The sequence below is a fragment of the Anomaloglossus baeobatrachus genome, chromosome 6, assembly GCF_048569485.1.
Source record: "Anomaloglossus baeobatrachus isolate aAnoBae1 chromosome 6, aAnoBae1.hap1, whole genome shotgun sequence".
NCBI classification, from domain to species: Eukaryota; Metazoa; Chordata; class Amphibia; order Anura; family Aromobatidae; genus Anomaloglossus; species Anomaloglossus baeobatrachus.
This window is the reverse complement of record NC_134358.1, coordinates 9,175,829-9,202,030: the sequence shown is the minus strand read 5'-3', so window position 1 is coordinate 9,202,030 and position 26,202 is coordinate 9,175,829. Positions and strand designations below refer to the sequence as shown.

The 26,202-nt window shown below is 46.8% G+C and overlaps 1 protein-coding gene across 1 annotated transcript in view; it reads left to right on the top strand.

Moving 5' to 3' along the window:
• The window catches only part of LOC142316930 (cytochrome P450 2C3-like), a 66,752-nt gene that overhangs the window by 14,929 nt on the left and 25,621 nt on the right, over window positions 1–26,202 (top strand). Inside the window, exons 3-4 of the mRNA XM_075352704.1 lie at window positions 3,989–4,151; window positions 20,489–20,629. Coding sequence (XP_075208819.1) covers window positions 3,989–4,151; window positions 20,489–20,629 — 304 coding nt within the window. The remainder of the gene's footprint in view (window positions 1–3,988; window positions 4,152–20,488; window positions 20,630–26,202) is intronic.

Below are 26,202 nucleotides of genomic sequence, written 5' to 3'. Positions count from 1 at the left end.
AGGGAGGATGGGTGGTAGTAGTCTATGATGGCGGGCACAGGCGAATAACGGAGCAATACAGGGATGCAGTCTCAAGGTGTTTACTCACTGTAGCAGGTTCCAGGGTAACATGATATGCCAGTGACCACCTTTGGAGTGCTGGAGTTTTACTGTCCTGGGCTCCAGCTGATCACGGGTAGTTCGGAGGTCGAGTCCTGTGCACCCTTCTTATGTGTACCTTCCCTGGCCGTCTTCATGCGCTTGCTTTGCCCTCCTGCCTCGCTCACTGAACCCTGTGCCAGTACCCGTGGACCCTGTCGGGTGGCGTGAAGCTCGATCACTTGGTCCTTTGGGGTCACCTTCCAGTAAATTGTTTTTGCGGTATAGATCAACAACCTCCATCTTTAGCGCACGCAGATGTAGTCAATCTGATCCTTATAAGCCCAATTTGGTGATGTCCATGTGTAGAGTCTGTGTTTGTGATTTTGCAAAAAGGTGTTCATGATGGACAGTTGACTTGTCGTACAAAAGTCAATAAATCTTCCTCCAGCCTCGTTTCATTCATCAAGTCCTAAGTTTCCAACAACGGTTCCATATTTGCCGTATCTGTCCATTTTAGCATTCAGGTCTCCCATGATAATGAGCAAGACTTATTTTGACGTTGTCGATTTCTTGTAGAATTTGATCATAGAACAGCTCAACGTCTTCCTCCTCGCCATCTGTTGGTGCGTAGACTTGTATAACTGTGACATGGATTGGCGCTCCTCGTAGTTATATCGAGACAAGTCTATCACTGACTGCATTGTACTTCCGGATAGTCCCGGACAATTTTCGGTTGAGAATAAAAGCGACACCATTTCTCCTTCGGTTATCATTGCTAGAAGAGCAGACCCAATGTCCAGATTGAGTCCATCTTAGTTCACTAATTCTGAGTAAGACATATATATATTATATATTATAACAGCTGAACCAGAAACAAACACTTTAGTACCCACTGTGTTTCCTATGTTTGCTTGAAGATTAAACTATGTCTTTGTTAAAACATTAAACTTAATACATCTAGTTATCAAACATTTTATAGTAGGACATATTATATATGTTCACAGTTCTGTTTATGTTGGAGGGCATAGCTTATTGCTAAAGTTCTTATAAGGAATAAATATTAAGGTATCCATATTGAATATACATAAGTGCTGACATAGTATGGTATATTTATCCATCTGGAAGCTTCTAGTGATTGCATCATGTGTAACTGTGCTCAACAAAATTTCCCTATATGGTCTGGACAGCTGATATATATATATATATATATATATATATATATATATATATATAACATGACACGAGGGAGGGGGTCTCTCACTCCTGCACGTCGCCAACTGACCCAGGATCCATGCAGCCCTCCACGAAGTAACATGCTGTCAGGCCTCCAGTATGAGCCCATTCAAGAACTCAAGAAAGATGAATGAAGATTTCTATTAATTAATATGGACTAATTGAATTTCTTTTACGAAAGAAAACAAGATTATTTTTCCTTTCTGTAACTGATTCTGGCAACCATTTTTAAATAGATGTAAAATACATTTTTTTTTTACATATTTTGAAGTCCAGTATTCATGCGTCTTATCGCGTATTTGAAGAAAAATATATTTAAGAGTATATTTTTAACAGTCTTATTTTGCATTATCTTTATCGTCTGTACATGTCCCCGCCTACTTGTAAAGTGGTACAGAAAATGTTGGCACTATATAAAGAAAATATAATATAATTTATTATTAGATACAGTGCCTACAAGTAGTATTCAACCCCCTGCAGATTTATAATATATACAGTGCCTACAAGTAGTCTTCAACCCCCTGCAGATTTAGCAGGTTTGATAAGATGCAAATAAGTTAGAGCCTGCAAACTTCAAACAAGGGCAGGATTTATTAACAGATGCATAAATCTTACAAACCAACAAGTTATGTTGCTCAGTTAAATTTTAATAAATTTTCAACGTAAAAGTGTGGGTCAATTATTATTCAACCCCTAGGTTTAATATTTTGTGGAATAACCCTTGTTTGCAATTACAGCTAATAATCGTCTTTTATAAGACCTGATCAGGCCGGCACAGGTCTCTGGAGTTATCTTGGCCCACTCCTCCATGCAGATCTTCTCCAAGTTATCTAGGTTCTTTGGGTGTCTCATGTGGACTTTAATCTTGAGCTCCTTCCACAAGTTTTCAATTGGGTTAAGGTCAGGAGACTGACTAGGCCACTGCAACACCTTGATTTTTTCCCTCTTGAACCAGGCCTTGGTTTTCTTGGCTATGTGCTTTGGGTCATTGTCTTGCTGGAAGATGAAATGACGACCCATCTTAAGATCCTTGATGGAGGAGCGGAGGTTCTTGGCCAAAATCTCCAGGTAGGCCGTGCTATCCATCTTCCCATGGATGCGGACCAGATGGCCAGGCCCCTTGGCTGAGAAACAGCCCCACAGCATGATGCTGCCACCACCATGCTTGACTGTAGGGATGGTATTCTTGGGGTCGTATGCAGTGCCATCCAGTCTCCAAACGTCACGTGTGTGGTTGGCACCAAAGATCTCGATCTTGGTCTCATCAGACCAGAGAACCTTGAACCAGTCTGTCTCAGAGTCCTCCAAGTGATCATGAGCAAACTGTAGACGAGCCTTGACATGACGCTTTGAAAGTAAAGGTACCTTACGGGCTCGTCTGGAACGGAGACCATTGCGGTGGAGTACGTTACTTATGGTATTGACTGAAACCAATGTCCCCACTGCCATGAGATCTTCCCGGAGCTCCTTCCTTGTTGTCCTTGGGTTAGCCTTGACTCTTCGGACAAGCCTGGCCTCGGCACGGGTGGAAACTTTCAAAGGCTGTCCAGGCCGTGGAAGGCTAACAGTAGTTCCATAAATAAGCCTTCCACTTCCGGATGATGCTCCCAACAGTGGAGACAGGTAGGCCCAACTCCTTGGAAAGTGTTTTGTACCCCTTGCCAGCCTTGTGACCCTCCACGATCTTGTCTCTGATGGCCTTGGAATGCTCCTTTGTCTTTCCCATGTTGACCAAGTATGAGTGCTGTTCACAAGTTTGGGGAGGGTCTTAATTAGTCAGAAAAGGCTGGAAAAAGAGATAATTAATCCAAACATGTGAAGCTCATTGTTCTTTGTGCCTGAAATACTTCTTAATACTTTAGGGGAACCAAACAGAATTCTGGTGGATTGAGGGGTTGAATAATAAATGACCCTCTGAATAAACTTTTCACAATTTAAAAAAAAAAAATAAAAAAAGAAATAACATTCTTTTTTGCTGCATTTCACACTTCCAGGCTGGTCTACAGTCCAAATGTCACAATGCCAAGTTAATTCCGAATGTGGAAACCTGCTACATCTGCAGGGGGTTGAATAGTACTTGTAGGCACTGTATACACCGTTATATTTATTTATATCATTGTTTCTTCATCCACTTTTGTATTAGCTGCATCTTTGATTCATTGTGCCTGCGTATTGTATACTGGCCCCCGCATAGGCAACTACTTATAGTTTGGTGGGATGCCGACCGCTGTTCCATTCATGTTCTATGGGGCTGTTGGCATTGATCTGAGCACTGATTAGCAGCCCCATGGAGGATGAATGAAGCGGTGGTCGCACTTGTGCATTGCTGCTCCTTTCTAACAAGGATGAAAGTGCCAAATTTTGCCAATCAGTGACGGTTGCATCTGTCATACACCCACCAATCTACAGATTATCAGCTTTTTTATGCATAGATGATGTCAGACAACCCTTTCAACCTTGTAAATATCTGTGTCCATTACTGCACCATTGTGTTGCACACAACCATCAATAGGGGAAAAGGGGAGCTGCTAAAAACAGACCTACTTACATGTATGAGTATGTATCAGAATATGTATGTATTGCAAATTATTTATTCTCTTTTAAAGTTTGATAAAGTTTGAAAAAATTAACTTTTCATTTCTGATCATTTCTCATCTTTTTTTTCCTTCATCAGCTGATCCAAAAATACGGTTCAGTATTCACCATCTGGAAAATGTCAGAACCTGTGATCGTCCTGTGCGGCTATGAAACGATGAAAGAAGCCCTGATAAATCACGGCAATCAGTTCAGTGATCGCCCCGACATCCCGGTGATGCATTTCTTCGGCAATGGATATAGTGAGAATAATACATTGTCTATTTTAGATTCCGTCTGTCAGAATCTCTGAAAAACATGTTTAGTCACCCAAAAATCCATCTAGAGTAAATATAGTAAATACAGGATGGGAAGGGCGCGGGGTGGAGCTCCAGATTCTCTTTATCAATGGAGAGAGAAAAGAGTGGGGAAGCACGGATGATTCTAGCTTTATTGCTGCATGAGCTGAAAATTGTACTCGTTCCCCTCCCATAATCCTACAGTGAACAATTACAGTGCCATCATTTTTTGGGGGGTTTGTATGTACGGTATTCATTCATTATTATTTAGTTCCCTTAGAAATTTTAACCAGTGATCATCCTATTGCTTACACTATATAAAGCGATACCAGAGTATATAAAATAAATCACTGTCTCCTATGAAGGAATACAGCACCAGAACAACCATCAGTACAACAATACAGCACCAAAACCATCATCAATACATAAATAAGGCACACAAACCACTATCAATATTAAATAAAGCAAAAAAAAAAAAACCACCATCAGTGCATTAATATAGCAGCAAAACCATCATCATCAGTAGAGGAGTCCATCACCAGAACCATCATCATTACAGGAATAAATCACCAGAAGCACCATTAGTACATGAATAAAAAAAAAGTCACTCGAACATCCAAGAGTACATAAATACAGAAGAACCATTAGTATTTGAATACAGCAAAAGAACCACAATCTGTACAGGAATATAACAACAGAGCTATCATCAGTAAAAGAATACAGCACAATAACCATCATCAATACAGGAATACATCACCAGAACCATCAATAAAAGAATACACTACCAGGACGATCATCAGTGCATGAATCAGAACCTTTGAAAGCTCGGTTCTCCGAGCCTTACCGAACAAATGCTACATTCACCAAACTGTTCACTGAACCGAACACCGAACCTTTTTGAACCCCATTGCATTCAACGGGAGATCAAACCTAAGTCAGAGAAAACACCTTTAGGGGGGGTCGAAAAGCTTTCAAAAACAGCAAAAATACGTTTTATAGTGCAGCTCCACTGTTTTGGCATAGCCACTAGCTTCCTGGACTATTGATAAAAGACATATTGAGGTGGATGAGAGACAGGTATAGGGCGGGTATAGGGCAGGTATAGGGCTGCTCCCACACAACTGCCAGGACAGACAAAACACGACTTAGAGACCCATCTTGGAGTCTTGAGATTTCAAAACATTTCAGGCAGACAACAGGACAGTGGCATCAATTCCCCACCCCCCATTTCCCCATAGTGTCTTTGCACATCAGGGAGGTATGATCTATGCAACACACAGGATGTGGCCTGGCATTTCAATTTAAAAAATCAATAGGTGCTTGAGTGACAGGATTAGGCCTCTTGCTCCCACAACCCTGCTAGTACAGGCAAGACACAACTTGGAGACCCATCTTGGAGTCTTTAGATTTAAAAACGTTTCAGGCAGACAGTAAGACAGTGGCATCAATTGCCCCCCCATTTCCCGATAGTGTCTTTGCTCAGCAGGATAGTCCATGCAACACAGGATGTGGCCTGGCATTTCAATTTTAAAAATAAAAAGAGGGGTGAGTGACAGGATTAGGCCTCTTGCTTCTATACCTCTGCCAGTACAGACAAGATGCTGCTTGGAGACCCATCTTGGAGTCTTGAGATTTAAAAACATTTCAGGCAGACAGCAGAACAGTGGCATCAATTGTCCTCCTTCATTGCCCCACAGTATCTTTGCACAGCACGGAAATATGGTACATGCAACACACAAGATGTGGCCTGTCATTTTACTTTTAAAAATCAAGAGGTGCATGAGTGACAGGATTAGGTCTCTTGCCACCACCCCTCTGCCAGTACAGGCAAGACAACTTGGAGACCCATCTTGGAGTCTTGAGATTTAAAAACAATTGAGGCAGAAAGCAGGACAATGGCATCAATTCCCCCCCATTTCCTCATAGTGACTTTGCACAGCAGGAAGGAATGGTCCATGCAACACACAGGATGTGGCTTGGCATTTTAATTTTAAAAATAAAAAGGGGATGAGTGACCGGATTAGGCCTCTTGCTCCCACACCCCTGCCAGAACAGACGAGACACAACTTGGAAACCCATCTTGGAGTTCACAGTTTTCCTTTCACTACACGTCCCTATTCTACACTATCGCTTTCCTATCTACCTCAAATACCTATCATTAAACTCCTAGCTAAACTAACTGTCTAGCAGCATCGGCAGCTGCACCTTCCCTAATGTTTAACATTCACAAAATGTCACCGACGCCTCATGTCCTCCTTTTATGTGCAGAGGGACGTGACTTAGGCAGCCAATGACACAAGCCCTTGTGTCAGAACCTTGTTGATGTTTGCTGTACCGTAATTGGCTGCAGGAACATCCGCAAATTAAGTTGAGACAGAAAAAAAGACATGCTCCAAGCTTCTCCCAAGTCCCTACCTCCTCGACTCATTAAATACATCTGCCTGTTCATCATACAGCACCACAATTCTGTCCTAAAGCATAACATGTTATTAGAAAAGCATTTTCGAAAAATGCGTTGAGTTATCAACCAAAACTGAACATTGCCGACTTTTGGGGAAAGTGTTAGTGTTATTAAGTATGAGCCAAACAGGCTAAGGCCCATACTGAATTTGAAATTGGCAAACCTCTATAGAACAGGTTTGCTCATCCCTATACAGCACCAATTTAGTATAATACTCAATTGCAATGTTAGGTCAGCCCCCGCAATATACATTTGTATCACATAATCCCATACCTACTAGTATGTGTAATGCCCTTACCGGCGTTCCTGCACTGTGCTGCCCCCTCCCCCGGCAGAGCCACTGGCACACTCACCCTCCCGGCTACTCAGTGCTGGCTGTTCCATCCCCGGTCCCTGCTGCTGACTCCCGTGGCCTGAACACGCCACATAGACCTGCTACATCATTCATATTGGCCTGACCTGATATCCTGGCGGATGCTGCTGCATCCTGTTACATCTACACAAGCCTGCTGCACCGGCCGCTGCTGCATGCATTTTACCATATCGGCCAAGTTTGCTATCCTGGTTGTCGCTGATGCATCATACCCTATTGGCCGAAGCCTGCTGTACCAGATGCTGCTGCAACATACAGTATCGGCCAAGGCTGCTGTTACCAGCCACTGCTGCATTGTACCTTATCGGCCGAGCCTACCGCATCAGCCTTCCCGGCTGCACCTGGCCCTTTAAAGACAGTCCGTGTCCATATCCCCGGGGTCAGTTGTCACATCACCGAGTCTCCCTGAGTTACATCTGGTTTCTACCTGCAGCTCAAATCTTCCCTCACCATCAGAGGCTCTAATGAAAACCTGGTGTGAGCCATGGCTATGCCCCTCAGGTATTCTGTTTACTGTGGTCCAGTGGGTCCATCGCTGCTTGCACCTGCAAGCATTAAAGTTTGCCCAGGCCATGTGTGACGTCCTGGCTTATCAGGTCATTACAGGATATTGTGAAATCTGCTCTTCTGCACAGTATCCACCCTCCTTGGTTACGGGTCCTGGTCCTTTGGTGTTGCTAACAGCTTGGCCAATCAAAATCCTATGAACACTTCCCACTTTAACCTACTAGACACACCATTGGGGTGCCTGAAGGGAATAGGGTTGCGCACATGGGGGGTTGATGAGGGGAAAGTGACAGTTAAGTTGAGCGTTGAGTTGAGAGAGTCGAGTCGAGTAGCGTAAAAGGAGAAGAGGTGAAGTGACTCTCCGAGAGGGAGAGGTCAAAGAGGAGAGCTCCTGAGTACTAGGTGGCAGACGTTGGTCTGGGCCTGGTAGGAGCTGGAACCCCGGTCGCAGGGGACAGTGTCAAGGGGCACAGACTGCTGAGGAGGGCGGCCGGCGGCCTTGAGCTATCACCCGGCAGGGGCCAGGGCACGACAGGGTACGTGGACCCCAGGCCGGAAAGTTGCTTCACGCGTTCCGGTAATTTACCCGACCGGGGTGAAGACTTCAAGTGTCATCCCCAACCCACTCAAAATCGGGGTACTAGCGCACCGATGGGATAGGACTTTCCCACTACAGTCCAAAGAAATCCTACACGTGAACCCTGAGAGCAAGCTCACTCCGTTAGCCATACGGGCGAGCGGGACCCGAAGAGTTTTATACCCACGGGTCCAACAGAGACGAAAGTGCCAAGGACAGGGCCACAGACTAACAGCAACACCAAGGGCACGGACCCAAGCGTGGTCCCTACAAGCTACAGTGGTGCTCAGAATTATGGTTTACAAGCTGTCGGTGTAGTTATTCCAGACTTGAGTGAGTACATTGAAAAGCCCTGTTCGTATCCCCAATGGCACCCAACTACCATCTCACCATCAACGGGCCCCGAGACACAAACGCCCTACCCACGGAGGGGTTAAACATCAGGTTGCCACACCATCGTCACCGGGTTCCCCAGCGGCAGCGGTGGTCCCTCACATTACCACGCGCCGTGGGTGGCGTCACCAACTTTCCTAATCCCCCTTTTCATTCGAGTGGCCGCACGACCCCCAGGTCCGGAGACCCCTCGAGCCACCGTGGATCTGGATCCGAGCAGCAGCAGCCCGACTGCTGGCACGGGGACGACACACCTCGAAAATTTCTGGCGTCATGACCAGGATACAAGCAGGACTCATTTACCTGGGTGACGTGCGCCTTGAAAACCGAAGACCGCGAGTCAAAATTCTGTTTCCTGCCAATTCCGACCTGGTATCGCTGACTATCCGCATCGACCTCAGGGTCCAAGAACAATCCAGAGAGGTCAACCAAGAGAAGAGGTCATTGTGCCTGGCTCCTTCATCCCAGAGACCCATCAGGCCGCGACCTGCAGTTTCAGCGACTCCACCCAAGCCCATGGATGTGGATAAAGTGTATCCGTCAAAATTCCGATAAGAGGTCTATTGCACCAGAGAGTGGTGCATGTACTGTGGAGATCCTACCCACCAGATTTGCTTCTCTCCAAAAAAGCCGTGAAACTGACAAGCCTAGGGTTGGTAGGAGAGGCTCCCTAGGTCATATCAAGTCCACTCCATCCCTGTATATATCCGTGTCTATAAATAGTGAAAATACCCGATTCACTGACGTGGCCTTACTGGACTCTGGTTCCGCCAGGAGTTTCATACAGCAGGCCATTGTGGATCAGTATTGAATTCCAGTTCATCAGCTTCAAGCTCGCATTACAGTGTCATCCATGGATGCAAGGCCTCTGCTCGAGGCTATCCAGTTTGTCACCAAGCAAGTTGACCTTCAGGTGGGAAAGCTGGACAAAGAGAAAATTTTGTTTCAAGTGCTACCAGGAATATCGCAACCGCTGTTATTGGGCCTGCCATGGCTTCAGATGCATGAACTGATATTATTCTGGACATCCAGAGATGTGTTCAGTTGGGGTCATTCTTGTCACAAAAAATTTCTCATTCAATTCAATCTGCTCAGCTGCCTGCTCAGCCCACAAATCTTTCAGGCCTGCCATCTGCTTACTGGGCCTACACGGATGTCTTCGACAAGAAGGAGGCCGAGACTCTGCTACCACATAGGCCGTATGATTGCCTCATCAACCTTCTTCCTAGTTTCACTCCTCCCCACGGCCATGTCTACCCTCTGTCTCAGGTAGAGATCTCATATCAGAATACGTAAAGCAGAACCTGACCAGAGGATTCATTTAAAAGTTCCCACCGGCCGGAGCCAGATACTTCTTTTTAAAGAAAAAGGGTGGTTCTCTTCAGCCATGTATCAACATTAGAGGTCTCAACTAAAATGTGTCGCGGGCGGAGGAGGGGACGCTGCGCTCACCCATTGCTCGGGTCCGGCTGCTCTGCTGCTGCTGCTCGGTGGTGGCTCGAGCGGTGGGCCGGATCCCAGGGACTCGAGCGGCGTTCCTCGCCCGTGAGTGAAAGGGGGTGGTTTGGGTTTAGGGATATTGTCCGTGACGCCACCCACGGTTGTGGTGAGATTGTTGACACCACCGCTGCTCTGGACGGGGATCCCGGGAGCGATCACAGGGAGCAGCTTGGGTGTTGGTTCTCCCCTCCGTGGGTAGGGGGGGTTGGTTGTCCCGGGGCCCGGTGAGGGGTAGGGATGTAGGCAGGCGAGTTACGGGGCCTGGCGAGGTGCAGGGTCGCGGGGGCAGCGCTGTGCCGCACGGCATGGTGGTACTCACTCAGCCAATAACGAATGCAAAGTCTCCGGTAAAACAAACGGCTGGATGGCCAGTTCCCACAGACGGCTGCGGTGTTTCTCCTCCCGGCAGGTTGATGGTGACTGCCTTTCCCTGCACCTGTGTAATGTGTACGGTTCCAATGGGTTCCCACCGGTAACCCGCTCCCCAGCTTGGATGGAGGCTCAGGGAGCCCCTTTTGCCCGCAGGCTCTGGCCCTGGGAACTGTAGCCTTGGCGGTGACTGTGTTTCCCTTCACAGTTTGAGCTGTCGCCTTCAATCGGGTCTTGACTGCTGGGAAACTCCGGAGGTTCCCTTCGCTAATGGATTTGACAATTTCAGCGGCGACTCCTAGCCTTGTCGGGGTCCGTAAGCCCTGCCGGATGGTGCTGGCTTCTCTTTGTTCACCGGTCCGGTACCGCCGGGCCACCGCCCGTCCACGGTCCTTACGGCTCACTCTGATCGGCCTCTCCTGCAGACGGTCACCACCATCTGCCAACCTTGCTGTATCATCCGGGCCACACACCCGGACCACCTTCAGACTGCTCCACTACCACTTTACTCCTCTCACTTCAAAACTGCTCTCTGAACTCCCTCCTTTTCCCGCCTCCAGGACTGTGAACTCCTCGGTGGGCGGGACTAACCGCCTGGCCCACCCCCTGGTGTGGACATCAGCCCCTGGAGGAAGGCAACAAGGGTTTTGTGTTTGGTTTTGGTGTGCCTAACCGGGGTGTGGGGTGTGTTGGTGTTGTTCTGTGACGACCTGGCTTGTCCAGGGCGCCACATTCCCCCTTAGTAAAATGCAGACCGTCCGCGGGCTGCCCGTCCATCACCGGTTTTATTTTAACTGTAAAGATAAAACGGTAAAACATTTAAAACATAAGCAGTTTTTTCATTCTTCCCACATCGGGAGGCACATTTCTTAAACGTTACTAAACGGCTGTATTTATTAACAGTACGGCTTACGCTCTTCTCCCACCCAAGCAACCTGGCCCTGATGCTGCCCCTAAGCAAATGGGCAGCACCCCTTGACCCCAGTCCAGCACCAAGTTGCCCGAGCGGGTTCTGTCCCTTTCAGGGGACCCACGTCCATGGGGACCCCTGAACCCCCGGAGGATCGCCACCGGTTACGGTAGTGGCGGGCCTGGGCCATCCCTTTCCTCCAGGCCCATCCTCCCAAATCAGCCTCTCCAGAGGCGGTCACAGTTTCAAGCCAACATTTTTATTTACATACCACAAGTTCGTGGTTGCCCTGCTAGTTCTCGGGCTTGTCCGTAGCAGTTTCTATGCATTGGTTTGCACACAGTCCCCACGGGGACAACAGTTGCCGGCAATGACCGGTTCAATCAGGTTAGTCAATCAGGTGAACTTTCGGTTAATCATTCTTATCATTCTGGAACTTTCAAACTGGTGGTCCCAACGGGGACAACTTGCAGCGGGGCTCCGCTGCCATCACTCTGACTCCTCGGTGTCGGCCCAGGGGAGGGGGCTCGGTAGATACTCGGGCCTCTTGACTTCCCCTCAGCTTCGCATCCAACGCGAACCACCCCCTCTCCCCGCAGTGCCTGGTGTACTGCACCAAGTCTCCCGGCATCAGGTTGCGGCCCGGGTGATCCTCTGGTAAATGAGCATTGACGTCCCATCGGGCCACAAAAACTTCGGCCTCCAGGCCCGGTTCATAGATAAAACCATAGCCCCGACGGACGTCAAACCTTCTCACTTGTCCTTCATAGAGCGGGCCCCGGACACGGAAGGTTGCTTGGCGAAGGCTTTCTTTCTCCCGAATCGTGCGGGCCACCAGCTCCGCCTTCTTTCTCTCCCTCTCGGCAATCTCCAGGCCCAGCGGTGTCGGTCCCCTGTCCCAATACGGGGCCTCTTCGAGCCCCTGCGCACGGGTCGGGCCCCGCGAGACCTTCTGGACACTGCCCACCACTGGCAATCTGGGTGGAAGATCCCGCGGTGACTTGGCCTGGGGTGCTGCCTTGCAGCGGCAACCCGGCGCAACCTCAGCCGAGGTGTGGGGAATGGGCACAGGGGTCCTCACCCGCCGGACCTCCGCCTGCTCCTGCATGAGACGGGCTACCGGGGCCGATGCGGGGTTAGGCACGATCAGCGGTGCCTCCGGTACAGTTTCAACAACGGGCTCGGCCTTCGGCGTCTTCCAAGGAAGCGGTGCTGCACGGTCACGAGCCTCGGCTGCAGATTGGTCCGTCTGGGCGGATGGGCGGGGTACCGCTACTGGTGGGGAAGGTAGCGGGCCTAGTGGCGGGGCAGCAGCGGCCAACACGGGTAGCGGGGAAGGTAGCAGGGCAAGCGGGTGTAGACCGGGCCCCTCGGCTGCGATGACCGACCCACTAGGGGTACAAGGGCGTGGGTCACTTACCCTCTCCTCCAAGACTCCCTCCACCTCGCGTCTCCATATGGCCGCCACCACCTCCGCCATGTCGGCCTCCCACTCCTCCAAGAGGAGTTGCATCTGAATCTGCAGCCGCTGTTGGAGCTGGGCGGTCCGGACCTCCACCCACGCCGCGGTTCCCGGCGCGGGGGCTACGGTGCTGCGGGACGGCTGATACATCACTGCGGCGGCCTCTTCCAGGAACAAAAAGATGGCCGCAGGGTCTTGGCGTCCCTGCTTTTATAGCCGCAGGCTACATGCGGCCAGACGCCATCCGTCCCCCTTAGTCTTTTTCCGGCTCCTCCTCTACAGGGGCGGGGTTTTGATTTTCACGCCTCCACTGCTCGAGGAGACGCTCAAGCGGGAACTTTTCGCGCCCAAAAAGGCGGCTTCTCCAAATTTTCGGCCGGACACCTCCGGCGGTCACAAGGCGCACCTCTACCAGACGGCAGAGTGGTAAGATCCTGTTCGTGATGCCAAGTTGTCGCGGGCGGAGGAGGCGACGCTGCGCTCACCCACTGCTTGGGTCCGACTGCTCTGCTGCTGCTGCTGCTCGGTGGTGGCTCGAGCGGTGGGCCGGATCCCGGGGACTCGAGCGGCGTTCCTCGCCCGTGAGTGAAAGGGGGTGGTTTGGGTTTAGGGATATTGTCCGTGACGCCACCCACGGTTGTGGTGAGGTTGTGACACCACCGCTGCTCTGGACGGGGATCCCGGGAGCGATGACAGGGAGCAGCTTGGGTGTTGGTTCCCCCTCTGTGGATAGGGGGGTTGGTTGTCCCGGGGCCCGGTGAGGGGTAGGGATGTAGGCAGGCGGGTTACGGAGCCTGGCGAGGTGCAGGGTCGCGGGGGCAGCGCTGTGCCGCACGGCACGGTGGTACTCACTCAGCCAATGACGAATGCAAAGTCTCCGATAAAACAAACGGCTGGATGGACGGGTCCCACAGACGGCTGCGGTGTTTCTCCTCCCGGCAGGTTGATGGTGACTGCCTTTCCCTGCCCCTGTGTAATGTGTACGGTTCCAATGGGTTCCCACCGGTAACCCGCTCCCCAGCTTGGATGGAGGCTCAGGGAGCCCCTTTTGCCCGCAGGCTCTGGCCCTGGGAACTGTAGCCTTGGCGGTGACTGTGTTTCCCTTTACGGTTTGAGCTGTCGCCTTCAATCGGGTCTTGACTGCTGGGAAACCCCGGATGTTCCCTTCGCTAACGGATTTGACAATTTCAACGGCGACTCCTAGCCTTGTCGGGGTCCGTAAGCCCTGCCGGATGGTGCCGGCTTCTCTTTGTTCACCGGTCCGGTATCGCCGGGCCACCGCCCGTCCACGGTCCTTACGGCTCACTCTGATCGGCCTCTCCTGCAGACGGTCACCACCATCTGCCAACCTTGCTGTATCGTCCGGGCCACACACCCGGACCACCTTCACACTGCTCCACTACCAATTTACTCCTCTCACTTCAAAACTGCTCTCTGAACTCCCTCCTTTTCCCGCCTCCAAGACTGTGAACTCCTCGGTGGGCGGGACCAACCGCCTGGCCCACCCCCTGGTGTGGACATCAGCCCCTGGAGGAAGGCAACAAGGGTTTTGTGTTTGGCTTTGGTGTGCCTAACCGGGGTGTGGGGTGTGTTGGTGTTGTTCTGTGATGACCTGGCTTGTCCAGGGCGCCACAATTGTAAGGCCCTGTGCGCACACTGTTTTTATCCGCGTTTTTTGTGCGTTTTTGCTGCAGAAATTTGTTGAGAAAATGGTTGTAACCTTTCTGCAGATATTCCCCAGCAAAACCTATGGTAAAAAAAAAATGAGCTGTGTGCAGTTTGTGCACACTGCGTTTTTTTCCTCAAGGAAATTCTTTCAGTAGATTTTCTTGAGAAAAAGAATGAGCAGTCACTTCTTTTCTGCAGCTAACTGCGCTATTCACTCCATTGACTGTAATGTAATCATGAAATCACGCAAAGAATAACACAGGTAGCAAATTATGTGCGTTTCATTGCATTTTCCTGCGGTATTTCACGTTTTTCGGGACATAATGTTCACCACTGCCTGCGTTTTGCAGGGAAGTGATGTCATTATGACAGGAAGAGGAAGCAGAGCAGAGAGTAAACACACACATCACAGACATAGAATATACACACATCACACTCACACACAGACACAGACATATAGAACGCACATAGAAATCAAACGTACATATTAAAAATAAAAAATGAAAAAAAAAACGTGGGCTACGCCGTATTTTTACCGTCCAGCCGAGGTAAACACACAGCGACGGCCCGGTATTCTCAGGCTGGGGAGGGTGAGGGCCATGGTTATTGACCCTCCCCCCCGTCAGCCGAGAATATCAGCCCGCTGCCCCGAGAATGTTGCATCCATTATGCAACAGTTCCGGTGTGTTACCGGCTCTTCCAGATTGCCGTGATGCGGTGGCAATCAGGGTAATAATGAGTTAATGGCAGCGCATCACTGCCACTAAGTACCAGCTTAATCGTGGCAGCGTCTATAAGACAGCTTAATTAACCCGTAAGTAAAGTGAATAAACACACACACCGAAAAATCCTTTATTTTAAATAAAACACAAAAAATCCCCCGCATTCACCACTTTATTAACCCCCTCCCAAACACACAGCTTCAGCATAATCCACGCAGGTCCCACAACGCTTGCATCCAGCTGCGTCTGAAACATACTCAATGCAGCCTCGTTCAGTGAGCAATGCTTCAGGGGTAACTCCAGGTAATTTCTCACGGCTTGCGAGAACTGCAGTGTGTCCTCACAGGCACTCTATCTATTGATTGATCTGTCCTCTATCCATTGATTATCTATCAATCTATCAATCTATCTATCTGTCTATCCGTCTTTCTATCTATCCATTATCTATCTATCCATTATCTATCTGTCTATCCATTATCTATCCATCTATCTATTCAACTATCCATCTTTCTATCTATCCATTATCTATTTATTTATTTATCTGTCTATCCATCTATCTACAGTTAGGTCCAGAAATCTTTGGACAGTGACACAATTTTGGCGAGTTGGGCTCTGCATGCCACCACATTGGATTTGAAATGAAACCTCTACAACAGAATTCAAGTGCAGATTGTAACGTTTAATTTGAAGGTTTGAACAAAAATATCTGATAGAAATTGTAGGAATTGTCACATTTCTTTACAAACACTCCACATTTTAAGAGGTCAAAAGTAATTGGACAAATAAACCAAACCCAAACAAAATATTTTTATTTTCAATATTTTGTTGCGAATCCTTTGGAGGCAATCACTGCCTTAAGTCTGGAACCCATGGACATCACCAAACGCTGGGTTTCCTCCTTCTTAATGCTTTGCCAGGCCTTTACAGCCGCAGCCTTCAGGTCTTGCTTGTTTGTGGGTCTTTCCGTCTTAAGTCTGGATTTGAGCAAGTGAAATGCATGCTCAATTGGGTTAAGATCTGGTGATTGACTTGGCCATTGCAGAATGTTCCACTTTTTAGCACTCATGAACTCCTGGGTAGCTTTGGCTGTATGCTTGGGGTCATTGTCCATCTGTACTATGAAGCGCCGTCCGATCAACTTTGCGGCATTTGGCTAAATCTGGGCTGAAAGTATATCCCGGTACACTTCAGAATTCATCCGGCTACTCTTGTCTGCTGTTATGTCATCAATAAACACAAGTGACCCAGTGCCATTGAAAGCCATGCATGCCCATGCCATCACGTTGCCTCCACCATGTTTTACAGAGGATGTGGTGTGCCTTGGATCATGTGCCGTTCCCTTTCTTCTCCAAACTTTTTTCTTCCCATCATTCTGGTACAGGTTGATCTTGGTCTCATCTGTCCATAGAATACTTTTCCAGAACTGAGCTGGCTTCATGAGGTGTTTTTCAGCAAATTTAACTCTGGCCTGTCTATTTTTGGAATTGATGAATGGTTTGCATCTAGATGTGAACCCTTTGTATTTACTTTCATGGAGTCTTCTCTTTACTGTTGACTTAGAGACAGATACACCTACTTCACTGAGAGTGTTCTGGACTTCAGTTGATGTTGTGAACGGGTTCTTCTTCACCAAAGAAAGTATGCGGCGATCATCCACCACTGTTGTCATCCGTGGACGCCCAGGCCTTTTTGAGTTCCCAAGCTCACCAGTCAATTCCTTTTTTCTCAGAATGTACCCGACTGTTGATTTTGCTACTCCAAGCATGTCTGCTATCTCTCTGATGGATTTTTTTCTTTTTTTCAGCCTCAGGATGTTCTGCTTCACCTCAATTGAGAGTTCCTTAGACCGCATGTTGTCTGGTCACAGCAATAGCTTCCAAATGCAAAACCACACACCTGTAATCAACCCCAGACCTTTTAACTACTTCATTGATTACAGGTTAACGAGGGAGACGCCTTCAGAGTTAATTGCAGCCCTTAGAGTCCCTTGTCCAATTACTTTTGGTCCCTTGAAAAAGAGGAGACTATGCATTACAGAGCTATGATTCCTAAACCCTTTCTCCGATTTGGATGTGAAAACTCTCATATTGCAGCTGGGAGTGTGCACTTTCAGCCCATATTATATATATAATTGTATTTCTGAACATGTTTTTGTAAACAGCTAAAATAACAAAACTTGTGTCACTGTCCAAATATTTCTGGCCCTGACTGTATCCATTATTTATCTATTTATATACCTATCTATCCATTATCTATCTATTCATCTATCCATCTATCTATCCATTATCTATCTCTCTATCCATTATCTATCTATCTATTCTTCTATCTATCTATCTATCTATCTATCTATCTATCTATCTATCCCTCTATCCATTATCTATTATCTACAGTTAGGTCCAGAAATATTTGGACAGTGACACAAGTTTTGTTATTTTAGCTGTTTACAAAAACATATTCAGAAATACAATTATATATATAATATGGGCTGAAAGTGCACACTCCCAGCTGCAATATGAGAGTTTTCACATCCAAATCGGAGAAAGGGTTTAGGAATCATAGCTCTGTAATGCATAGCCTCCTCTTTTTCAAGGGACCAAAAGTAATTGGACAAGGGACTCTAAGGGCTGCAATTAACTCTGAAGGCGTCTCCCTCGTTAACCTGTAATCAATGAAGTAGTTAAAAGGTCTGGGGTTGATTACAGGTGTGTGGTTTTGCATTTGGAAGCTGTTGCTGTGACCAGACAACATGCGGTCTAAGGAACTCTCAATTGAGGTGAAGCAGAACATCCTGAGGCTGAAAAAAAAGAAAAAATCCATCAGAGAGATAGCAGACATGCTTGGAGTAGCAAAATCAACAGTCGGGTACATTCTGAGAAAAAAGGAATTGACTAGTGAGCTTGGGAACTCAAAAAGGCCTGGGCGTCCACGGATGACAACAGTGGTGGATGATCGCCGCATACTTTCTTTGGTGAAGAAGAACCCGTTCACAACATCAACTGAAGTCCAGAACACTCTCAGTGAAGTAGGTGTATCTGTCTCTAAGTCAACAGTAAAGAGAAGACTCCATGAAAGTAAATACAAAGGGTTCACATCTAGATGCAAACCATTCATCAATTCCAAAAATAGACAGGCCAGAGTTACATTTGCTGAAAAACACCTCATGAAGCCAGCTCAGTTCTGGAAAAGTATTCTATGGACAGATGAGACAAAGATCAACCTGTACCAGAATGATGGGAAGAAAAAAGTTTGGAGAAGAAAGGGAACGGCACATGATCCAAGGCACACCACATCCTCTGTAAAACATGGTGGAGGCAACGTGATGGCATGGGCATGCATGGCTTTCAATGGCACTGGGTCACTTGTGTTTATTGATGACATAACAGCAGACAAGAGTAGCCGGATGAATTCTGAAGTGTACCGGGATATACTTTCAGCCCAGATTCAGCCAAATGCCGCAAAGTTGATCGGACGGCGCTTCATAGTACAGATGGACAATGACCCCAAGCATACAGCCAAAGCTACCCAGGAGTTCATGAGTGCAAAAAAGTGGAACCTTCTGCAATGGCCAAGTCAATCACCAGATCTTAACCCAATTGAGCAGGCATTTCACTTGCTCAAATCCAGACTTAAGACGGAAAGACCCACAAACAAGCAAGACCTGAAGGCTGCGGCTGTAAAGGCCTGGCAAAGCATTAAGAAGGAGGAAACCCAGCGTTTGGTGATGTCCATGGGTTCCAGACTTAAGGCAGTGATTGCCTCCAAAGGATTCGCAACAAAATATTGAAAATAAAAATATTTTGTTTGGGTTTGGTTTATTTGTCCAATTACTTTTGACCTCCTAAAATGTGGAGTGTTTGTAAAGAAATGTGACAATTCCTACAATTTCTATCAGATATTTTTGTTCAAACCTTCAAATTAAACGTTACAATCTGCACTTGAATTCTGTTGTAGAGGTTTCATTTCTAATCCAATGTGGTGGCATGCAGAGCCCAACTCGCCAAAATCGTGTCACTGTCCAAATATTTCTGGACCTAACTGTATATTATTTATTGCTGTTAAAGCATTAAAAACCACAGGGCCCAACCTGCAAAAAAAGCACCAAAATGCGGAAAAAACGCATACGTTTTTCGGTGGGTTATTGGTTCGTTTTTTTAACGCAGGTGCGCTAATCCTTCACTCTCAAGAAATTTCTTAAGAAATTTCTTGAGAAAGATCCTTTTTCTACTGCGCACAGAGCCTAATAAGATAGCCTTTAATAACTGTGACGGCCACTATGAGTATCAGGTAATGCCATTCGGGCTCAGCAATGTTCCGGCGGTCTTCCAAAAATTTGTCAACGATATATTCCCTCATCCTTACCTCCTTTATGAAGCTGCAATGATGTCAGCAGTGTGGTGACGTGAGCTCTTCACTCCATGGCACGTCGACGTGGGGTGCGGACTAGTGCTTCTCTGCCTCTGTAATTTAAAATGCCACCCATATCTTTAATTGTACTAGCATTTGAAAGACTTGACTACAGTTGAATGCATAAAGTAGGGAACTGGCTGAAATCTCCCTCTTTTTGGAGAGTGACCTTAGACCACCACCTGGTCAGAACCTAGCAGAGCCATGCCTGTGGGGACACATCTGATTGGATCAGTGTATACAGTGCAGCTCTAAGATAAGAAAAGCAAGAGCCAATCCACCTAGCTTGAATTAGTGACCTTAGGTACTTATTCACACCTTTGAGGCCATCAGAGTCAAGGGAGGTTTTCAGAAATTAAGATTGATCATACATTTTTAAGGTCCTAAGATCAGTGAGATCTCCAATGATTTGTAGTAGGAAGAGGCTTCTTCGGTGTTTATCCATTGATGTGATGGAGTTCTGCTCACTCAGCTCCACATATCACAATGTGTGGTCCTTGGTGAGGAACCATACAGCTCTTGACGAGCTCAGCATGTCTTCTGTTGAGAACTCAGAGCCCAAAATTTGTAAATCTTTGCTCAAAACTATTGTTGGATTTTAATGTAAGCAAACACCGGTGTCCGAACAAGGTCCATCACTTGCCAATATGATGGGCCTCCGGTAAGGCTATCGGTGTATAATATAAGGTTTAGCAGCTGAAAGAACTTAAATCACATAAGAAAAAAATGTGACAAGTGACCCTCAGATGTGACTGAACCAATCATCTTATAGAGTTCTGAATTTGCATGCCACGTTGTCTACATTATTCGACTTCTGGGAGGAAACCACAGTGCAGGAGTGCCGTGTAGCCTTTCATCCTATTCTCTAGTTTGTCTCTGACAAACGTTGAGGCGTTAGATCCTAAATATTCTTATATATAAAGCCATTAATGCCACTATGTTCTTTTTTTCTTAGATCTCGTTGGACCACGATGGAGCTCGCTTCGACGCTTCGTCACGACATGTCTCAGGAATGCTGGAATGGGGAGGAAGGCCATGGAGATAAAAGTATTACAAGAGAACAAGTACCTCATCAAGGCGGTGTCTGAGGAAGGAGGTGGGTGGACTCTGCTTAATTATATTTCTTTCGGTCTTCGGATCCGTAAGTAACATGTTCACTATATGTTGGTTTTTTGAAGTAATATTTGTGTTGTGATTATAGATGAGCAAATGTATTTGATGTAAATCAGATTTGTGTGGAAATTTTCAGGAATCTGCTGAACTTGCAAAGTCAATTAATATTCTAATTACTTTACGTGAATTGCCTACAATGGCTGCCACCATTTTACACATCGCACAAGACTATAACAGCCAGGAAAGAATCACATGACCATAGGGGTGGCCAGTCAGGAAGCCCCATAATGCCTTGTATCTATCACATCAAATGGTAAAACACAGCCAGTGCGGACATAGCCTGTATGAAAGCCGAGGCAGGGAATGCAGCAGTCACTTTCGATTTAATCTGGATAGCAAGAGGACATTAAGTCTCATAGCTTAGTTGTAAACACTAGGAGAGAAAGCCATAAAATACTGAGGAAACTGTAGAGATATTGTGTGTGACAGCCAGGAGTGAAGAAGATTACATTATGCGGGGGGTATGGGGGGGGATAGTTTCACACGCATTTTTTCTGGGTCATTGAAGGTTTTGATTTACGGTTTTCCTCCTCCCCCTTTTCTCTCTGCTCTACAAATTTCACACTCGGGCAAGGGATTGTCCAGCGCATGGTGCATCACAGGTTACAATGGGGGATGGAAAAGAGTCGGAAGACCTTTACTGTAGAGAGAGGAGAGATGGGTCACCAACCAGTATTGGTACTCTGTCAACAACCCCCACCCCGGCCTCCGTCATATGCCGAGTCCCTAGCTGTTCATGGCTAGTGCAAAGGCTGGTGAGTACACTAGACTGCACCACTGCAGTAATAAGAAACAGGGGAAGGAAGATAGACAGAGGAACAAAGACTAAAAAGGATATACTCCAACTTCTACAGTTGCAGCCAAGCGCCAGGGCTGCCAGCAACAAAACTCCAGCTGCTACAAGAAGCTTTCTCCCTGCAAAGTAGTCTGTTCAGAATGCATCTATAACCGGCATCATGTGATGGAACATGGGACTATTTAAAGAGGAAAGGAGTGGTCACAAAGCGGCTGCACCTGAAATAAGACTAACCAGGAACTACCAGCAAGGATAAGGTCATTAACCCTCAAAAACAAGTTCAGCTACGTTTAAATCCCAGAGTTTCAAAAGGCAAGGACAGGAGACCCTCGGGACAATAAAACATCTCATGACACATTATAGGTAAACTTGTGGCCAAAACCTTTATTTTTTTATTTTATTTTTCATTATTGCTATTTTTTAATTATTTTTTATTCTCTCTTCAGAAATGTCCTTATACTGGTCTTCATCCTAGTAAAAAGGTTTAAACTCATCCATAATCAGTTTTTGCACCAATGGGAATAGTATGAGGTGCACTGAGGAAACAGAGACTCTCCCCAAAGAGGTGTATTCTCGTGATCAGGTATCTCAATGCTACAACCGTGGCCTCCCAGGCTTCCGACAGTCAGAAGGGATTTTTATTAGGGATGATTGAATACCTCAAATATTCGGCTTCGCGAATATTTTCCGAATAGGTCGCCGCTATGCGAATATTCGATGTGCAATGTAAGTCTATGGGATGCCCGAATAGTTCCGATTAGTTGTTATTCGGGTTTCCCATAGACTTACATTGCGCATCGAATATTCGCGAATAGTCGAATAGCGGCGACCTATTCGGCAAATATTCGTGAAACCAAATATTTGAGGTATTCGATCATCCCTAATTTTTATGTAACAGGAGATGTTCTGCACTCTTTATTCCCCCTGAGGAAGCGGGTAACCTTTTTCAACCCTGCGAAACGTACGTATGGGAGCTCCTTGGCGTGGAGCGCTTTCCCCCTGTTATCCCAGGTGACCAGCAACCCCTTGGTATGTAAATCTTGCACTGTCTCCACAGCGACTTATATGAGCCTCCAGTTTATTTATGCTGTTTTGGAGTTTTGTTGTATCAGAGATGGGTGTAATTTTTGCTACCTTTAATTAATTGAATATGGATAAAATATACCTAAGACTCAGGCATTGACCTGCAGACTGGTAATTCATAGGCAGGAGTTAATCTCTGCTGGTCTGCATAACTGTTGTTAGTTTCCTTTGATCACATGTTGTGGAGGAGCCAATTACATCTGCTCCTCTTCTGTATATGCTTGCTAGATCCCTCCTTCTTTGCCAGCTATAGTATATTCTAGCTGGTGTGGTGAGGTGTTATGCTCCAGACTATTTCATGATGGTGTTATTTGTTGCTGACTGCGGTTGTGGAGTTAACCCATGTTGACTTTTGTCGCTACCTTCCTGCTCTTGCTTTTCTCCTGAGTCTCTCATGATCTATTCCTGTATGTGTGCAGTGTGTCAGAGTTTTGGTTTTCCCCTGTCTGTATGTTTCTTTGTTTCCATCATACTCCTGCCATCCTTCCCGGGTGGTGGAGGGAGAGAGAATCAGAGTAGTACTGGTCAGGAGCATAGCGAGTAATGGGACTTAGGCATCTCCACCATTAGTAGTAACTCTGACGTTAAAGATAACCTAGGGTTTCTTGCGTGAGGGACTACATAGAACCCCTGTCCTTCACTATCCCACAGTCACATTGTGACACGTTCAGGTTCTGAAACTTGTTGTGACTGTACAAATCAATATATGAATTTCTATCCTCTCAACTAGTCAAGTGTGTCCACACAAGAACTGACGTAGCCTGACATCTACCGTCTTCCTGGAAAGATACAGTTCAACCCACTGGTGCTCACAGCAGAGGGTAGGAAGCAGACCATATCAAAAAGTACTGGATGTGCTTGTACCGTTTTCAGGAAGGAGTGACCGGCTGCAGCTGTCAAAGTTAATGGAAGGAGTCAAGTTAGTTGTGCACTTAGGCGGGCTTTGCATGTTGCGACATCGCAAGCCGATGCTGCGATATCGAACACGATAGTCCCCGCCCCCGTCGCAGCTGCGATATCATGGTGATAGTTGGCGTAGCGAACATTATCGCTACGCCAGCTTCACATGCACTCACCTGCCCTGCGACGTCGCTCTGGCGGCCAATAGAAGCGGAGGGGCGGAGATGAGCGGGACGTAAACATCCCGCCCACCTCCTTCCTTCCGCATAGCCGGCGTGAGCCGCAGGTAAGGAGATGTTCCTCGCTCCTGCGGCTTCATACACAGTGATCTGTGCTGCTGCAGGAACGAGGAACAACATCGTAACATCGGTCATCCCAAAATTATGGAAATGACCGACACTACACCGATCACCGATTTACGACGCTTTTGTGATCGTTTATCGGCGCATCTAGGCTTTACGCGTTGCGACATCGTTACTGGCGCCGGATGTGCGTCACTTTCAATTTGACCCAGACGATATTGCAGTAGCGATGTCGCAACGTGCAAAGTACCCCTTAGAGTATTAGTGTAGCATGAAACCCCCACATCATCTCCAGATGATGCCCAAGGTGCATGGATGCTTCTTTTTGTTCCTTTCACAGAATACTTCATCATAAGAACGACACTTGGCAAGAATGGAAAGAGACAAGCACCACCATCTTATAAGAAAGCCAAAGCCTCGTCTGGTATAAAATCTAGAGTTGAGCGAATAACGTAAAATGCACATTCCCTGAAGGTTCCTCCAAAATTGTATTCACATTACTGAAAAGCTTCTAATTGCCTGCAAAGTGTGTATATCACTGAGGTCTCTTATATTCTTTATTATTAACCTGTGTTGAGCTCTGTAATGCAAACACAACTTTATTAATATCTAAGTGACCTCAAACTTTCTTGCTAGGTGTAAACAAATGGCAACCAGAGGTACAGTGGGTGCGGAAAGTCTTCACACCCCTTTACATTTTTCCTCTTTGTTTCATTGCAGCCATTTGGTAAATTCTCAGTAATGTGCCCCCATCCCCCATCTTGACAGAAAAAAAGCAGAAATGTAGAAATTTTTGCAAATTTATTAAACAAGAAAAACTGAAATATCACATGGTGATAAGTATTCAGCCCCTTTGCTCAGACACTCATATGTCAGTCCCATGCTGTCCATTTCCTTGTGATCCTCCTTGAGATGGTTCTTCTCCTTCATTGGAGTGCAGCTGTGTGTAATTACACTGATAGGACGTGATCTGGAAAGGCGCACACCTGTCTATATGAGACCTCACAGCTCACACTGCAGGTCACACCAAATGAGAATCATGAGGCCAAAGGAACTGCCCAAGGAGCTCAGAGACAGAATTGTGGTAAGGCACAGATCTGGCCAAGGTTACAAAAGCATTTCTGCAGTACTCAAGGCTCCTAAGAGCACAGTGGTCTCCATAATCCTTAAATGGCAGAAGTTTGGGACCACCAGAACTCTTCCTAAACCCGGCTGTCTAGCCAAACTGAGCCATCGTGGGAGAAGAGCCTTGGTGAGAGGTAAAGAAGAACCCCAAGATCACTGTGGCTGAGCTCCAGAGATGGGGAGATGGGAGAAAGTTCCACAAAGTCACCTATCACTGCAGCCTCCACCAGTCGGGCCTTTATGGCAGAGTGGCTTCTCCTCAGTCCAAGACATATGAAAGCCCTCATAACCTACTGATAATTCTAACCGGTATGTGTGGAGAAAACCATTGAATGTTCTCAGCGAGAGGAACAAAATTATAATCTTGTGATACCTTTTAATGGCTAACTAAAATAAATATATAAATTATTTTAGTTAGCCATTAAAAGGTATCACAAGATTATAATTTTGTTCATCTCACTGAGAACATTCAATAATTTTTCAACTGGCTAACATGGTACCAAAACCTTTTCACTTGGAGAAAACCAGGCACTGCTCATCACCGGCCCAATACAATCCCCACAGTGAGACATGGTGGTGGCAGCATCACGCTATGGGGCAGGGACAGGATGAATGGCTGCAATTGAAGGAAAGATGAATGCGGCCAAGTACAGAGATATCCTGGAAGAAAACCTCTTCCAGAGTGCTCTAGACTTCTGACTAGGCCAAAGCTTCACCTTCCAACAAGACAATGACTCAAAGCACACAGCTAAAATATCAAAGGAGCGGCTTCAAAACAGCTCTGTGACCGTTCCTGACCGGCCCAGCCAGAGCCCTGACCTAAAGCCAATTGAGCATCTCTGGAGAGACCTGAAAATGACGTCCACAAACGTTCACCATCCAACCTGATGGAACTGGAGAGGATCTGCAAGAAAGAATGGCCGAGGATCCCCAAATCCAAGATTCCAAGAAGACTCATGGCTGTACTAGCTCAAAAGGGAGGGTGCCTCTACTCAATACTGAGCAAAGGGGCTGAATACTTATGACCATGGGATATACTGAGCAAAGGGGCTGAATACTTATGACCATGGGATATTTCAGTTTTTCTTGTTTAAAAAAAAACTTTTAAAAATGTCTACATTTCTGTTTTTTTCTGACAAGATGGGGGATGGGGAGCAGAGTGCACATTAATGAGAATTTACCAAATGGCTGCAATGAAACAAAGAGTGAAAATTTTAAAGGGGTGTGAATACTTTCCGTACCCACTGTAAACAGCAATAAATTTAACCACACACTGCTGTTTCAGATATT